At 36.6% G+C, this 17,965-nt stretch overlaps 1 protein-coding gene across 5 annotated transcripts in view; it reads left to right on the top strand.

Moving 5' to 3' along the window:
- ATP8B4 (ATPase phospholipid transporting 8B4 (putative)) overlaps window positions 1-17,965 on the top strand; it is a 257,973-nt gene that overhangs the window by 174,020 nt on the left and 65,988 nt on the right. For all 5 annotated transcript variants that reach the window (XM_040492661.1, XM_040492662.1, XM_040492659.1 and 2 more), the window contains exons 16-19: window positions 5,202-5,390; window positions 11,297-11,412; window positions 14,685-14,849; window positions 15,815-15,926. In XM_040492661.1, the coding sequence (XP_040348595.1) occupies window positions 5,202-5,390; window positions 11,297-11,412; window positions 14,685-14,849; window positions 15,815-15,926 (582 nt within the window). The remainder of the gene's footprint in view (window positions 1-5,201; window positions 5,391-11,296; window positions 11,413-14,684; window positions 14,850-15,814; window positions 15,927-17,965) is intronic.

The following is a 17,965-nucleotide window of genomic DNA, read 5'->3' as shown; positions in this document are numbered from 1 at the left end:
CCCCAACAGGGTAAAAATATTTTCTATTACTCTAGAAAGATTACTCATATCCCTTTCCAGTCCATATTCCCAACCCCCTTGCTCAGCCAACCACTGCTGTGATTCCTATCATCAAAGATGAATTTTGCCTGTTTTTGTACTTCATAAAAATGGAATCATACAATTTGTATTCTTTTGTGTCTGACTTCTTTCATGCCATGTAATGATTTTGTTATTCATCCATGTTGATGTATCAGTAAATAGTTCATTCTTTTTTTTTTTAAGTTTATTTATTTTTGAGAGAGAGACAGAGAGACAGAGAGACAGAGTGAGTGTGGGTGTGGGGGAGGTACAGAGAGAGGGAGACAAAGGATCCAAAGCAGGTTCCTTGCTGACAGCAGAGTCTGTTGTGGGGCTCAGACTCACAAACTGTGAGATCATGACCTCAGTTGAAGTCAGACACTTAACTGACTAAGCCATCCAAGCGCCCCAATAGTTCATTCTTTTATTGCTGAGTAATATTACATTATGTGAGTGTACCATAATTTTCTTTTCTAGTCCTCTGTTCATGGACATTTGGGTTGTTTCCAGCTTTGGGCTATTATGAATAAAGCTGCCATAAACATTTTTATGTCTTAAAAAAAAACATTTAACTAATTTGTATTTGGTAAACACTTAGGTATGAAAATTGCCAGATCATAGTATAAGTATATGTTTAACTTTATAAGAACTGCCCAACCATTTTTTTCAAATGGTTGCATTATTTTACATTACCACCATCAGTGTATGAGAGCTGTAGTACCTTTACATTAGAACCAACATTTAGTGTGGTCTTTCTTAAATTTTACCCATTCTTGTGGATATTGGCTAACATCCTGCCATATAAAGGTATTTTGAAGTAAAGAGAGGAAGATGTATATATCTTTAAATTACTTCTATCTCTTGCTTTAAGATATCAAATTCTAAGTGCAGGCTTATGTCACTGAGTAAGGGGGGATTATTTTGCTCTCCTTTTAAAGATTTATTTACAGTATAGATAGCTTAAATCCATGTATGTTAAAGTACCTTGGAAAACAAACTTTTTTTATATAAACATTAATTATGGAAAAGAATAGACCCAAATCTAACAAACTTAAAGTTTATAATTGTATAATTTATAGTTGAAGCTATTGTTTTTATTTCAAAGGTGTACTGTTTCATCGAGAAGTCATTTGGAGAAGTTGACATTCTCATTCCCTTCTCCAGGATGAAAATGCAGAGGCAGGAAAAGTGGAAAATACAAGTGTTTTAAGAGGATTTTTCTTCTATTTTAGTGTATGGCAATTCAAAAGATAAAAGTTTTAGAATTTTTTTTCTTACTGCCTCATTATATCGATCCTTTAAAATTTATTGAGGTTTGCTTTATGGTCTGGTATATGTTCAGTTTCAGTAAATGTTTCATGTGTGCTTGAAATGAATGTGTATTCTGTAGTTATTAGGCACTGAGTTCTAAATATATCCATTAGATAATGTTTGTTAATTGTATTGTTCAATTTTCTACCTCTCTTTGGATTATTTTGACTACTCAATTACACAATTTTCACATATTTGCCTTAAAGTTTATTTTGGCTTATATGAATATAGTTATAGGTATTTTGCTTTTGTTAGTATTTGCATTATTTATCTTTTTTCCACTGTTTCCTGCCAATCTATCTTTTTCTTTGTGTTTTAGGCACATCTTTCATGAATGAGATAATTTTTGACATTTAAAAAGAATAGTTTGATAGAACTAAAGGTTAAGCAGAACATTTAGTCCATTATCTTTCTTGAGTATTGATATATGTAGATTTTAAGTATTTAATATATAATTATTGATACATTTAGTTTATTTCTACCATCTTATTTTGTACTTTACATTTGCCCCAACTTTTGTCTTAGTCTCTCTCTCTTTTTTTTCCCCCTCTTATGGATTTAGTCCATTTTTACTTCTGTTTTGGAATCCTTATTTGTATTTTAGTGGTTAGCCTAGAAATTTTAGCATAATGAACTTATCAAAGCCTAAGCCTTCTTTTAAACCAAAGACTTTAGAACCCTTCAATACTAATCAACCCTGTCCTGACTTATACAGTATTCTTGTCATGTATTTTCTTTCTTAATCCCCCAAGAGGTTACTTTTATTGTTTTTATAGTCAGTGTTTGCTTAGATCTATCCTACATACTTACTCATTTCTGTGCTCTTTAATGCCTGTGCCAACTCTGATCTTCTGTTGACATAAAGTGTATTCTTGAGAATTTCTTTTAGGAGAGAACCTCCTGCTAATAAACTCTCAAAAACTTTGGAAAAACAACTTCATCTGTTCTTATTCTTGAACATTTTGCTATGTGCAGAAATTTAAGGTGACAATTTTCTTTTAGCACCTTGAAGGTATTCCACTGTGTCCTGCTGCTATTTCCGTTACTGTATAGTCAGTTCCTAGTCCAATTGTGGAGTGAAGGTCATCAGTCTTATCTCCCTGGCTACTTTTAAGATTTCTTCTTCCATGTTATCACTATAGGTGTGGATTGAAAAATATATTACTGGAATTCATTGAGATTCTTGAATCTGTAGAATGTCATTTTTTACCATGACATGGTATTTGCTTGACCATGTATTTCTTCCAGCTTTGCCTCTGACTCATTTTCCCTCTCATGTTAGATCTTCAGTGTCAGATATTTTCATTCTCTTCTCTATGTGTTTTAACACGTCTCTCATTTCTTCTCTTTCCCTATCTCTTGGGGATATATTCTCATAGTTCCTCCATTTTTTTTTTCACAGTACACTGCTTCTTTCTCTAGCAATATCTAATATGCAGTTTTTAATTTTTAATTTCTACAAGGTCTTTGATTCTTTTTCAAATCTGCCTAATTTTATGCCTTTTAAAAAAATTTTTGAAATCTATCAAGTATTTGAGTGTGCTATTTCTAATACCTCCAATATCTGAAGTTTTTGAAGATCTTAGATTATTTCTGTTAGTTCTGATTGTGTCTTATCTATTGTGATTTTAATGATTTTTCACTGTGAGATGATCATTTTACTTGGAACTTTATTTGTAGAAATTCTTTGGGTCCTGAGATGAAGGCTAGTTCCTCCATAAAGGACTTGTAGTGTTCTAATGTAGGAACATATTAAACTAAATTTCCAGTTTGATTTTTTTCAAGTCACTCAAGTATTATGAATTTAGGATGCAAATATGTGTGAAAGTCAGTCTTTGGTCTTAAAGTTTCAGCAGAAAAAATTTTTCTTTCCACTTATGGGTAGATAATTTTTCCTTACAGGCACTCTTGAAGGAGGCACTGATTTCCAGTTCTCCTCTATACCAGGAGAGTAGTTTTTTGAAGGCCCAGGCATTTTTTTTAAGTTTATTTATCTATTTTGAAAGAGACAGTGCGAGTGGGGGGGGGGGGGGTGGGGGGAAGGGGGGCGGCAGAGAGAGAGAGAGGGAGAGAGAAAGAATCCTAAGCAGGCTCCATGCTGCCAATGCAGAGCCTGAGGCAGGGCTCAAACTCACAAAACCACAAGGTCATGACCAGAGCCAAAACCAAGAGTCAGATGCTTAACTGACTGACCCGTTCAGGCACCCTTGGAGGCCCAGTTTTAAGAGGTGGTCTCCCACTAAACTTCTTACCTGGGCTACGTCTTCTCTAACTCAAGCTCTCAGAGGCTAGAAACCAATGATCAATGATCAGAAAAAGTCTTCAAGGCAAAAGCTGGCTACAGTAATACCTTTATTCTGTCTGTATTTTTTCTCTTCATCTTTGGCCTAAATAGTTCTTATTTTCTTGCCAGTACATCTTTTATGGATGTATTTAAAATTATTAAAATGTTTTATACAGAATCTGTAGTTGTTTGTAGCAGAGAAGTTGGTCCTGCCACCCAGTTTACTATGTTGAAGAAGTGAAAGTTAAATAATTTCATAGGTAGATAAAGTAACTGCTATAATTTTTTCCCTTTTGAATTTCAAAATTAATTTATGCCTACTGTATCAAGTGAAACCACACTACAAAATTTATAAAGGCAGAGGTAATAATTTCGTGCATGAAGTATTCTAATCTCACCCCTACAGGAGTAACCAATTGGTAACATTTGGTGTCATCATTTCACCCTTATATATATATATATTAATATATATATAAATTAACATTAATATTTATTTATAAATATAAATTAATATAAAATATAAATATAATATAAATATAATTTATTGATAAATTATATTAATATATATAAATTAATATATGCAGTAGATGGGTAGTTATTTGTTTTACATGAAAAGGAATCATAGTATATAAATATGCAACTCATTTTCTTAAGAATTGATCTTGTACATCGCCTGAAGTCAGTAGATAGGGATATAGCTTTGCCTATTTTTTCAAATGTATTTTTATAAACAAAGACAATATAATTTTATATAGAATGTCTTTGTATATGCTCTATTTTTATAGTTTATTGTTTTGGTTTTGGTTTGGTTTGATTTTTTTTTTTTTTTTTTTTGCTCATTTCATTCTTTTTCTCTCTTTTCCCCTCTTCCTCCCAGCCTGATACATACACATCAGGCGCCAAGAATGAGCACAGTGGTTTGATTTCTTACATTTCAAGCGGTTTCTTGTATGCATTATAATAAACTGGTCATTAGTAGCAGACTGAAGTGGAACTTGGAATACCTGCTTCATCACTCTTTGGCTGTGTGATCTTGCAAAAATCATATAAACTCTTCAGTCATAGGTCATTGGTATAAAATGGAAATAATAATTTTTTAATAATCCCTACCTCAAAGGCTTATCATGAGGATTATGAGCATTAATACATATTAAGTGTTTTAGTTTGTGAAACTTTCTCTACACATGTCTAGTCACTGAAAATACAAAACCATGGCCTCTGACCTGAGGAACTTTCAGCATTGTGGAGAGTCAGACACATAGATGGATATTTTTGTACAAGATGGCAGGGGCTCTGATGGTATGTGTGGTGTCCTGTAGTATCTCACAGTATAGGCACTTGGTCTGGCTGGTTGGCATGTAGAAAAGTTCTGACTTCTGGAGCTAACACTTGAGTTGGGTGTTATAGGATGAGTTACAGTTAGCACTGGCATTCTGTGAATATTAGCGATTATTCTCAATATCAATACATTTGTTTCTTTTACTTTTTTTGTTTAATACAATCTATTTTGGCTATAGTTTAATACGATAGTTTCTTTTCCTTTTAGGGCAGCTGATTTACCAAGTTCAGTCACCTGATGAAGGGGCTTTGGTGACTGCTGCAAGAAATTTGGGGTTCATTTTTAAGTCTCGAACCTCAGAGACAATAACAATAGAAGAATTGGGAACACTGGTTACTTACCAACTTCTTGCCTTCTTGGACTTCAACAATATCAGAAAAAGGATGTCTGTCATAGGTATGACTGGTAGCTGAGATTATGTTTGATCTTTTGATAGTACTCATCACATTGATGCTTCTTAAGCATTATTTCATTCCTAGTTACATACTGAGAATTCTGGTATTTTTGTAACTTGATAAACTTTCATTTTCAACTTAGCCTCAACAGTGCACTAGTAAGTATAACTAATGGGTAGCAAGTGCTTATTGAATCCAGCACTATTGTAGATTGTCTACATGAATTAACTGATTTAATTATTTCAGCAACCCTGTAAGGTAGGTACTATTATTTTAACGCCCATTTTTTAAAAAAAATTTTTTTTAACGTTTATTTATTTTTGAGACAGAGAGAGACAGAGCATGAATGGGGGAGGGTCACAGAGAGAGGAAGACACAGAATCTGAAACAGGCTCCAGGCTCCGAGCTGTCAGCACAGAGCCCGACGCGGGGCTTGAACCCATGGACCGTGAGATCATGACCTGAGCCGAAGTCTGACGCTTAATCGACCAAGCCACCCAGGCGCCCCTAACGCCCATTTTAAAGATAACAAAACTCAGACACACAGAACTAATAGATCCTCAATTACTACTCATTGTGTTTTCTAGAGATGTTTCCCGGGCTTTTACCACTACTTGCCTGTATTATTGCAATATCTTTAAAACTATTTCCCCTTAAAATAATGCTCTGTGCTGATACCAAGATATTCTTTCCAAAATATTGACCTGATTTTGCCATCACCTACATAAAAAACCTTGGTAGCTTTCTAGAATTTAGAGGGTAACATTCTTGCATGGCATTCAAGATTATTTGCAATCTGATTTCAGTCTATTTATCTTCTACTTCATCAAACTTCCCCAGCCTTACTAGATCTTGCATTCCAGGCATGCGTTGTACGCTTTCACCCTTTGTGTGTGCTGTTTCCCCTAAGACTCTTTTTCCCTAATTCTTTTCTTGGAAACTTCTACTCACCTGGAAATGTCTAATTTAAATGCCACCTGTTGTTTTAATTCTTCTACTCTCCAAATAACTGCATTCTCCTCTGTTCTTCAGAGCACCTTGTTCATAACACCAGTGTGATACCAGCTCCATGATACTCATGACCTTCCCAGTTGTTAGAGTATGTGCTAGAGGGCAGTGCTGTGTTTTAGCCATCTTACCCAGCCCAAGGCCCAGCATAGAGCTTGGCACATAGTAGGTTTTCTATAAATGTTTGTTAAGTAAAATTTAAGCCAATACTTGGTAACTTATGAATATTCTGGTCATATTAAATCAATTTCTACTGTGGAAAACGTGTGTGTACATGGTTGGGTTTTTGGCCTCTAACTACTGGAAAGTAGCTGTGGTAGAATGCTCTCAGCAGGTAAAAACCAAACATCATCTGGGGATGTTTATGTTTATTTTTTTGACAACAGGCTGTAGGCAGTCATCGTCAGTGCTGCTGATGAGCACATACGCTGCTCTAGGCGTTGGCCTAACCATGTATCAGCAGAAGCTCTCTTCTATTTACAGCTTCAGGGGAGGTGTTACTAATGTTGGGTTGGCCTAGAACTGGCTTCTCTTTGCTATGAGGGTGTTGACAAAAATGTAAAATTGCTACACAGGGAAATTTTTGGCTTTTCCCCAGCATCAGTCACCACTATGGGCTGTGGAGAAATCACAGCCTAACCACAAACTTCAGATGTTTGACTTAATGGATCCCATATGAAGCAAGGTAATGTTCCACCACCGAATGCATGGAGGCTTATGCGCTTTATTTAGGTTCTGTTTGGTTTTTAATCAGAAGGAATTTGAAAGAGGGGCTCCACTAGGGTGGAAAAGTCTCTGATAACAAGGCAAAGAATAAAACAGTGCTAGTCTCATGATTGTCACATGGCTTGGTCTGTGGGGACAACACCCTGATGTGAAGACTCAGATATTTGCTGCTGCTGCTGCTTTCTCTTCTCCTTCTCCTCCTCCTTCTCTTTCTCCTTCTCCTCCTTTTCCCCCTCTTCCCCCTCTTCCTCTTTCTTCCTCTTCCTCCTCTGCTTCCTCTTCCTCTTCTTCTGTTTCCTCTTTCTCCTCCTTCCTTTTTTTGGAGGAGGGGTGCTATCATTCATTGAATCATGAATGTACAGTTTCAATACTAGTACTACTTTCATTCTGGGGCAAGAGCCCTGGTTTAATTCAGTTACTTAAATAAAAATAGATTTCTATATAGAATTTTGTCAGAGGATATAGAATCTACGGATAAACATATAAATCTTATTGTACAATTTTGGAAGGACCAATTCTAATAAAAACACAGAGATAAAATTCAAAGATATTAATAGAGGCAAGTGGCACGTAAACATTAAAGAAAAATAAATTAGTCTAACTCCTTGAAAAGCCCTTGCAAGATCTTTAGTAAGACCTGTTCAACTGTAAACTTTTTAGAGATGATTGAAGTATAAATCACACTGCTGTATGACAGGCATTTTTCTATATGTATATATGAATAGGCATCCAACTGAGATATGGCAAAGTAGAATTATTCATCATCATTCACAGAGTTGCTATTACATTTACTCTTATAGCATAAACCTGGAAACCATTTGTGACTTTTTTCTTTTTCTTTTTATGTCACAAAGGCATAGCTGCTTTCAATGAATTTTGCATAACTATAATTCAACTCAATTAAGCAAATATTTAGTAAGTGCCTACCATGTCCCAGGGACTTGAAGCTAAGGGAGAATGTGAAACTGAAATGTGTTCTGTGTGATTGCACCCAGGAGAAGATGGTGAAGCAGGGTATGAAATAGGCTGAAAAAGGAAAGGTCTTGATGATTCCTGTTTATGCCATGTTTAAGAGTCCATACTTGATCCAAAGGCAGAGGGAAGCTATTGCAGGGTTGTATGCAGTTGTGTGAAGATAATTCCAGATAGATTACAGAGGAGTTTGAAGAAAAGTGGGATTGCAATAAGTGGAACATTTAGATTAATGTGATAATATAAGCAAGAGATAGGGTGATGAAGAGAAATCCATGGCTGCAATTGGATGTATGGGTGGTAGAAGAGAAGGAGTTTGAATGATGGCTGGATATCTGGTTTGGGAGACTTACTGAAGGGTGAAACTGGTTATTGGGGCAGAGACATAGGAGAGATACCTAGTTGTTGGAGGAAGATAATGTGTGCAGTTTGAATTTAGTGTGGCTGAGCATATCTAAAAGGAGGTATCTAGCTGGTGGTTGGATATACATATTCAAAGGGAGTGCTGGAGATGGATTTGGGCAGGATATACACATTTAAAATCAATCATCCTGTCAATGTACCCTGAAGCCTTAGAAATGAATGTGACTGCATGAAGAGTGGGAGGGAATTAGATCCTGGGAAAGTCTTTGAGGCACAACAATGTATAGAGGACCGGTAAGAGGAGAAGAATCTACAACTAAAAATCTATGACTTTTGTCCAGACTCTGCCCACATGTTATCTCGACCATTTAAAACTGTTGTGTTCTTTAAATAGATTTTAAAAAGGCTAACTTCTGAAATGAGTGAGATATGATTAGCCTTGGGATTTCCTAGCAGAGATGACTAGGAGCCTTGAATGAAGAGAAAAAAACTTGTTGATCTGCAAAAGGAAAGGTTTAGTGAGTAAAATTAAGCAGGATTCCATGAAATTAGATTCACACAAATTCTAAAGGGTTAATGCTTGATTAAGAAACATGAAGGAAATGTAAACTGTTTACTGAATGAGAAGAATATAGCTTGGAAAGGACCTTAGGAGTTAGATTGTTTAAATGTCTCCTTTTCACATGTAGAAACTGAGACAAAGAGATGGTAAGAGATTTGAACAAATCATAATTGGTTTGTGATTTCCTAGACCAGTGGTTCTCCATGTGTGGTCTGGGGAACCCTAAGAAACTTTGGGAGGTTTTCAGAGGATGCACAAGGACAAAAACATTTTCATAATAATACTAATGGTATTTGTCTTTTTTATTCTTTTTCTCATGAGTATACTGTGGAGTTTTATAAAAGCCGCATGATGTGTGATATCACACAACAGATTGAACTACAGAAGCTGATATGGGAATCTAACCGTTTTTTTAAACCAGACCTGTAATCATGTAAAACAATGCCATTCCCAAAACTAATTTTTTTTGTTATGGAAAATATAATTATGTTTCATAGAAATGTTACCTATGTTAATATGTCATATGCTTATTATCATAATTATTATAATAGTCATATTATTATTATAGTAATATAATTAGTGTTCTAAGACCATTGCCATAATAAAATTTCTCAACTTTAATTTCTAATATGGTAAATATTATTAGATCTAACCCGCTTAAAAAGGCCTAGAGTTCTCACAAAGTTTTAAGAGTGCATAGGGGTTCTGAGACCAAAAAGCTTGAGAACTGATGTCCTAGCCTAGACTATAAAAAACAGTCATAGGGAAGTCATACTGGTAAAAGTAGAAGGCACATAATTTGTCTTTATAGCTCTGGTGATGGAAGGGAGAAAATATGGGAGAAATTATTAAATTGGATTGCTGTAGAAGAAAAGCAAGAAAGGCTTCCGTAGAATTAAATGTTTTTCCCCCACTTGAACAATTAGATAAATTATATATGCTTTCCACCACCCTCCAACTCTTTCCACAATGGGGGCAATTAGAGCCAGGGCACAAGAAAAACTGCATGAGTTCTGGCATCTAGGAGAGCTGACCGACAGTCTTAGGAGAGAAGACGAGTCCTCCATAAGTCAACACAAAAGAGTTCCCAAGGTGCATTATACATATTCAAACCCAGGAGGAAACTAGACTAGATTGTCTTAGCTAAGAGTAGTAAAAGGTTAGAAGGGAAATTGATTCACTGTACTTTGTTATTTATATTTCTTTAAATCAAGTTCTAAATTTTATATTCTATTAATAGTCAATATTTATGTTCATCTGTTTTGAGGCATTCTGTTTTTAGAGAAAAGGTGTAATCGAATGGAAAGCAAGCAGTAGTCTTTGACTTGATGAAACTTGTGATGGTCAGTGTTCAGACCGTGGAACTGTGATCCAGAAAGTTGTTTCAAACTGTAGGTGGTTACTTGGAAGAAATATATTGTCATGTCATGTCATTCATTCAACAAGTAATTAAGTATATAGTATGTGCCAAGCTGTAAAACCATGCCTACAAATGTAGGCCAAGTATTCTGTGGTTTCAAAAAAGATTTTTCTGAAGCAACATGAGGCACAGCCAGGGGAAGGCTTAAGGACTGGAGATGAAGGGATCCTCATCAGGGCTGTCATTCTCAAACCTGGGGGGGGGGGGGACAGATTAAAAATATAGCCATAACTAATACAGACTTCCAGTTAAAAGAAGGTAGAAAATAATTTTGAAAGCTCCCTGTGAGGCATGCTTACAGCCTGGATTGTGACCCCAAAATCAACCACCAAGAATGAAAGAAAGGGCATTCCCAAGGAGTAAAGAGGATAAAGAAAAACATCAGCAAAGACTGAGAACTAATGCATAAACCATGGCTTTGAATGACTAGAATTCCATGTGGATATCATTTGGTATAATACTAAAAGCTGATTCCTATGGTAGGTCTTGAGTTTTTGCAACAGGAGACAGGCAAGCAAAGCTCTCAATTCTGTTCAATCCAGAAGGCTTAATTTGAATTTATCAACTCTTCAAAACAGTAGGTAAGAAAAATATTAAGGTTGTATACATCAGAATAAAAACACTTGTTTCTGAGTTTGGGAAAGCAAAGGATTCCAGTAGATGGAATATTTCTAAGTTAATAGAACAGGAATAAATCCAATTGACTTAGATAGTGACCTTCTAATTAAAGACACTGAGTATTTTACTACTAGATAAAACGTTATGCCCATTTCCAAATTTCCTGGCTGGAGTCCTAGGAAAGTCTAGTTTTGATGGATTTCATTGATTATCTACTATGCAAAATTTTTCTTTTCAGTTAGAAACCCAGAAGGACAGATAAAGCTTTATTCCAAAGGAGCAGACACTATTCTGTTTGAAAAACTTCATCCATCCAATGAAGACCTTCTGACTTTGACGACAGACCATCTCAGTGTAAGTGCCTCTGTCTCAAGGTTAGCACAATGGCCCTTTGGCCATTTCCTGTGATTAGGTCTTATTTTAAAAATAAAAGCTAAATGATGTGACTTTTGAAATAGAAAGCACAGGAAAATGTGCCAGTGAATGTCTAGAAACTGGCACATGGACCCCTGTCCTGCTGAAAGTCTGATCAGTCTTACCACAGACAGGTTAACACACAGCAGCTGTGAAGTAGCTGCTGCATGTAGCCTCCTGAACTCTGGCCAGGGAAAGGCTCGGGACACACCTCTAACTCCCCTGCAGTTTGAGGCTTTTTCCCTGGAGACTGGACGGGTTCTGGGAAGAGGAGCAGGGCAGTTGCTTTCTCTTGGGTTCTAATGTGTCTGACACCAAAGGAATGCTTTATGATTACCCCTAGCGAATAGTTTAGGATTGTGCTTAGATGCTTGAGGGGAAAATCGTAGCCAGCTTTCTCCTCCAGGGGTCCTTCTGATCAGGTCATAAATTATATTGAGTCACCTATGTTCTCTAGGTTGAAGCTACCAAATGCATACATTCTGAGACTATGCATAGTATCTTTATAAAAGCTTTCTGAAGGGAGCAGGAGTAATCTTTGGCGCATATATATATATATATATATACACACACACACACATATATATACATATATACATATGCAAATATGCATATACATATATATATATGCAAAAGAGTAAGAGTCTGATTTAATGTGAACATTAACCTGGTTTAAACCTGAGATTCAGGTGTCTTTCTGATGTTTGTTTGAGGTTCCATTTAACCGAATATGAACTTTAAGGGCAGCTGGTCAAAACTCTCATATCCTCTCCTTTAAAAAATTATTGAGGGGGGCGCCTGGGTGGCGCAGTCGGTTAAGCGTCCGACTTCAGCCAGGTCACGATCTCGCGGTCCGTGGGTTCAAGCCCCGCATCGGGCTCTGGGCTGATAGCTCAGAGCCTGGAGCCTGTTTCCGATTCTGTGTCTCCCTCTCTCTCTGCCCCTCCCCCGTTCATGCTCTGTCTCTCTCTGTCCCAAAAATAAATAAACGTTGAAAAAAAAAAATTAAAAAAAAAATTATTGAGGATTCATGTTCTTTGTCAAGCCCTATATTTAATACAGAACATTCCCTGGATCTTTAAAAAACAAACAAACAAACAAAGCAAAACAAAAAATTACTTTGCCTGACTTTAAGTTTAAAGAATGATGGTTTAGTAATATTGGTTACAAACATAGCTATTGTTTTTGTCTTTCGAATAGAGCATTCTTGATTTTCTTTTAATCTCTTCCAGAAGGCCGACATGGTCTTTTTAATTTTTTTTTTTTTCTGAAAACAACATTGGAATCATAAGTATCTGATTTTTGCCATTGCTCAAACACCACAGGCCTTGGATTTCATACATTCTCCTTTCATACTGAAGTATAGGAAGCCTAATTTGGTCTTTTTACATTTCGATGCACAAGAGTTTTTTTCCAGGTAGCATCGATTTGACTTGCTCTTTGCTTCATTTACTTTATTTGTTTTGGCTTTAAATTCTGAGGTTTTCAGTTTATATTTAATAATTGATTTTGAATTGTTTAATGGTAGGAAACGACCTTGCTCAAATGCTCATTTAGGATTAAACTTGTGATTCATGCACTAATTAAATAACTTAAATCATCTGTCCCCTTTTGTAATGCCGTCTTAGAGTTAATTCACTGTTGTGCAGAACAGAGAGGAGAGCACTGGTAATGCTCAGTGCGGTTGCTAGTTAAAGGCAAAGAAGCATTTCTGTGAATTAAGAGGACAAAAGATTGTTCCAAGGAAGTAACTAGATTTTCAGATCAGTAGGGGACCCAGTGGTGGTCTTGCAAAATGTGACTGCAATGTCCAGAGTGCTACCAATTGCCTACAAGATAAATTTGGATAATTTTTTTCTCATGGTCTCTGTGGGCAAAACCACATCATTGTTATATGCACTGAATTTTCTTTTCATTTACCTAATTAGGGTGTGTCATGGCTTAACTTGTGCCTGATCACAGACCTACGTCTTTTCTATAAGCCAGAACACAGCAGAGAAGATATGCTCGGTGGCACTGTCCAAAGGAGCAGAAATGCTATAAAAACACTTGCAGTGTGGAGGCCCATAAAATGACCACTGGGAGGCCTAGACAAAGTGGGAGGTTTCCAGCATTTCCACAAAGCAATCTACATATGTTTCTAGCTATTGTGACTATGTGAGACATGTAAGCAACTACCAGTCTCCTGTTTTTATTTATTTATTTTTCCTATTAGAAGGATAAAACATCAGAGGTATCACTTGAGATTATCAGTTTACTGAGACACTAAACGAAAAGTATGGTTCTTCAATTAATTGACCAATTATTACACACTAACTCCACAGAAATCAGCGTCTCAAAAATAATGATTTTTAAAAATAACATGACTTGGGTGTTTTTACAATTTCTAAGAATTTTCATTAATAAAATAAAACTTTCATATAGCAGAAAATGAGAAAATTTATAGACAATCTGGAATGATGAGTAAAAGTTAGCCTCCACTTCTAGTCCTACTTCCCAGAAGTAAACATTTGTATTAACTTTTGGTCTTACTCTCCCATTTCCCCCTAGAGGTTATTATTACAGCCTAATAAGCTTTGACTTCTGTTGCCTGACCAGCATTTATTTATTCATCTGTACTTTTTCTTATGGAAGGCTTCAAGCATAAACAGAAGTAGAACTCAGTTAATTTTAGACACAGCTGTATTGTTAAGGGGAACATGACAAGAGTATTAAGATGTCATGCTGCCATATTTTGAGAGAGCTCCTACTTTTGATTTGAGACCTATGGTTCCTCTGAGAAGCCTTTCCTCTCCACCAGAAGTCGAGTGCCATGAGCCATGAAACAGGCTAGGTCTCTTATTGCCAAGAGTGCTTCTTCATGTAGGGTATAGGTTGGAACCAATATATGTTGCTTCAAATGGATATCTCAAGTAATGGGTGTGGTTGATCACTTCTCAGCTAGGACACTTAAACAGGTATTTAAGCTGTCTTTAGGGAGAAGGCTAGTTCCCCTGAATGTTTTAACCACATAGAAATAAAATATAAAATACTAACATTCTATCCCATTTCCAAGGAGATTAAAAAGTTGGAGGTCAGCATGGCCAAATAATACTCTTGGGACAAAATTAATTTAAGTGAAAAACTTCTTACCCATTATTGTTGTTGTTCTTGTTGTTATTGCCATGATTATTATTCTGTGATGGTTCCTAAATTTGTTTCTGCTCCGGCAGGAATTTGCAGGGGAAGGTCTTCGAACTTTGGCCATCGCATACAGAGATCTGGATGACAAGTACTTTAAAGAATGGCATAAGATGCTTGAAGATGCAAATGCTCTTATAGATGAGAGAGATGAACGGGTAGCTGGGCTATATGAAGAAATTGAAAGGGATTTGATGGTATGCATTTAGAAGCATGATGGTTTGTGTTTACAGAAGGGATAGTATATGTTTAGAGATCTAGCATGGGAGTAATTCATTGCTAAATCATCTTGCACACAGCTGATGTCCCCCTTTCAAACACTGAGTCATACTATATATATTGGCTTCAAGTTTTCCATGTATGGCCCTAGATAGCTTAGAGGATTAATTCTATTAGCAGTAGGTTATACAATTGTCCCCTCAAAGTAAAAGATAGTAGCATCTTTATTCTTTGTCAGCCTCTGATATGTACTTGATAATATGTTGGGTTTTTTTTCTCCCTGCTTTATGATCTACCTTTTTAGAGCAGGAAAACTTGCCATTAAGAGTGGCTATAGCTCTAAACCATCCTAGGCCATGAGGTTCTGATGATATCTGTGCTTCCCAGAGTATGAGCTTTAGAAACTGCTCCTCACTGAGGCCCCAGTTGGCCATTATGCTCATCTATCATGAGTTACTAAGGAGCATGTTATGTTCATCTCTGGGTAAAATATTCTACAAGAATCTTCACTTTTTAGTTTATGGCATCTGTTGGTTTGTTAATTTAGGACAATGACTCTACTTTTTGGTGATCGTTACTATGAGATTAGGGCTCTCCTTTGGGCCTTCCCATGTTGACATAAGTGGGGAAGCATCTGGGGAGTTCTTCAGTTCTTAGAAGCCCAAATGGCTTCTGATGGTTTATGCTAATATGTTATCTGAGCAGATCAGATCTCTCATGTGAATTCTAACTTCCAGGATCCCTGCCATTAATTGGTGTGCCTCCTTTTGAGGTCCTTCCCAACCCATCTCCGCACATAATAAGATGCTTACTGTGTCAGTGCATCATAACTTCCATTTTCAGTTCATGTTCCCTGACCTCTAAACTCTGTGATTAAAAGCCATACATATTGTGGATGTTGTTTGCCTGCATTAACATATGGTATTCTCTATTTTTAATAAAGCTACTAGGTGCTACTGCTGTAGAAGATAAGTTACAAGAGGGCGTTATTGAAACAGTTACAAATTTATCGCTAGCCAATATTAAGATCTGGGTCCTAACAGGAGACAAACAAGGTAATTTGAAAATGGATGATGATGATGATGATGTCTTGAAAAGAGGGGGGATTAATTTCTTTTTTTCAATGTTTATTTATTTTTGAGACAGAATGAGAGTGTGAGTGAACAGGGGAGGGACAGAGAGAGAGAGAGAGAGAGAGAGAGAGAGGATCCAAAGTGATATCTGAGCTGACAGCAGAGAGCCCAGATCTCACGAACCGGGAGATCATGACTTGAGCCAAAGTCGGATGCTTAACCAACTGAGCCATCCGGGTGCCCTGGACGGTGGAAGGGAGGGTGGGGGAGGGCAATAATTTCTATGGTAAAATTTAAACCAGAAAGCCTAATGAATTAGATATTTTCCCAGTCCTTCAAATAGTAAGGAGTAGAAATACAAAAAGGAAAGCTAATACATTACAAAAATTTATTATTTAAAAACAAAAGAAAACAAACTAACAAATTATCTTCTGTAGTAGACCCTGGGGTCATTTGAGTTTCAGTGCAATTGCTTCTTAAATATAATAGTTTCACCTGTAGGCAACAATGGCATTAAATAATGTTTAGCTATTGTTTCACATGGGTACTTCCTCCCCCAGTTAGGACAGAGAGTGGCACAGCACTGGAGCAGCACATTGGATACCTCAGGGCTACTTGGTTAGTTTCTTGATGTTTGGAAGGTTTGGGGAGACTCGGGGAAGCAGCTGTTTGTCAACTCGTGTGGAAATATTTTGACATTTTAACATTCAACACAGGTGTACCAGTGTAAGCTGGCTAAATTCCAGGACTGCCCACGTAGTGGTACAATGAGAGCTGACCCACTTTCAGACATGACAAAACACCAAGTCAGCAGAGAAAGAGTCATTATGTTCAGAGTACTCTGTTTCCTAAGAATGAAAAGGGATCAGTACGTTTTAAATCTATTGCTAGCAGTAATGGTTAAAACAAAAGTCATTTTATGCTTGGTCATCTGTAAATCAGAAATATTTAGTTACTTGGCACACATATGTTTTCAAGATTTTCTCTACTTGTTACATATTTTTTAGGACATTGGAGGATTTGTAGATAGGATAAATCAGTTCTCTATATGTTCACCCAAATCATTGATTATAAAAAATAAACATTAGAGAGTTGAGCTCTGTGGTGTGTTAATAGAGACTTCTTAGAGTTTGGTGTTGATCAGTAGGTACATCCATAACTATTCACTTACTTATGAATATCCACAGGTTTACTCTCATTGAGCTTTCATTTCTATGGCTTATACAAAGAATATGCTAAGATTTTATCAATTGCCCCGAGACTTAAGAAAAATCTAATTGTTCTACAGAATTAACTAGAGCTGGGGCGCCTGGGTGGCTCAGTCAGTTAAGCATCTGACTTTGGTTCAGGTCATGATCTCACTGCTTGTGAGTTCGTGCCCTGCATTGGGCTCTGTGCTGACAGCTCAGAGCCTGGACCCTGCTTCTGGTTCTGTGTCTCCCTCTCTCTGCCCCTTCCCCACTTGTACTCTGTCTCTGTCTGTCTCAAAAATAAATAAACGTAAAAAAAAAAGAAAAGAACTAGAGCCTAATGACTCAATAGAATTAGAAACAAATGACCCTATCGAAGATGGAAGGGTTACCTAATTATCCTAGGGTCCAGTTCTGCGGAAGGAGAGGAAGGACTGCTCAACATTATGTAGTTCTCCATTTACCTAGTAGCAGCATTCCTGGGTGGTCTTTGAGGTGATCTCACATTCCAAAGTTTTATTTACTTAATGGGGAAATGGCAATATTGCGTGTGGGAGAACTATAAAGCTATCATAAGAGCATTTTTGCTGTTCAAATGAACATTTTGTGAGTTTTTTTCAATGTGTCTACCCCATCAGATTGAATAATTGCTAAATTAAGTATGTCAGCTCTTTCAGAGGCAGTATTTGGGACTTTAGGGAAAAAAATATTTCACTGTATCACAGGATCTTAGGGTGTTTTCTTAAGTACTAATTTTGGGAATCAAGAAGTTTTTTCAAAAACTAGATGAGAAGGCTGAGAATTTATAGATGTTGCTACTTCTCCATGGAT

The sequence above is a fragment of the Herpailurus yagouaroundi genome, unplaced genomic scaffold (genome assembly GCF_014898765.1).
Source record: "Herpailurus yagouaroundi ecotype Mexico unplaced genomic scaffold, PumYag 184, whole genome shotgun sequence".
Classification (NCBI taxonomy): domain Eukaryota; kingdom Metazoa; phylum Chordata; class Mammalia; order Carnivora; family Felidae; genus Herpailurus; species Herpailurus yagouaroundi.
This window is presented reverse-complemented; position numbering and strand designations above follow the sequence as displayed.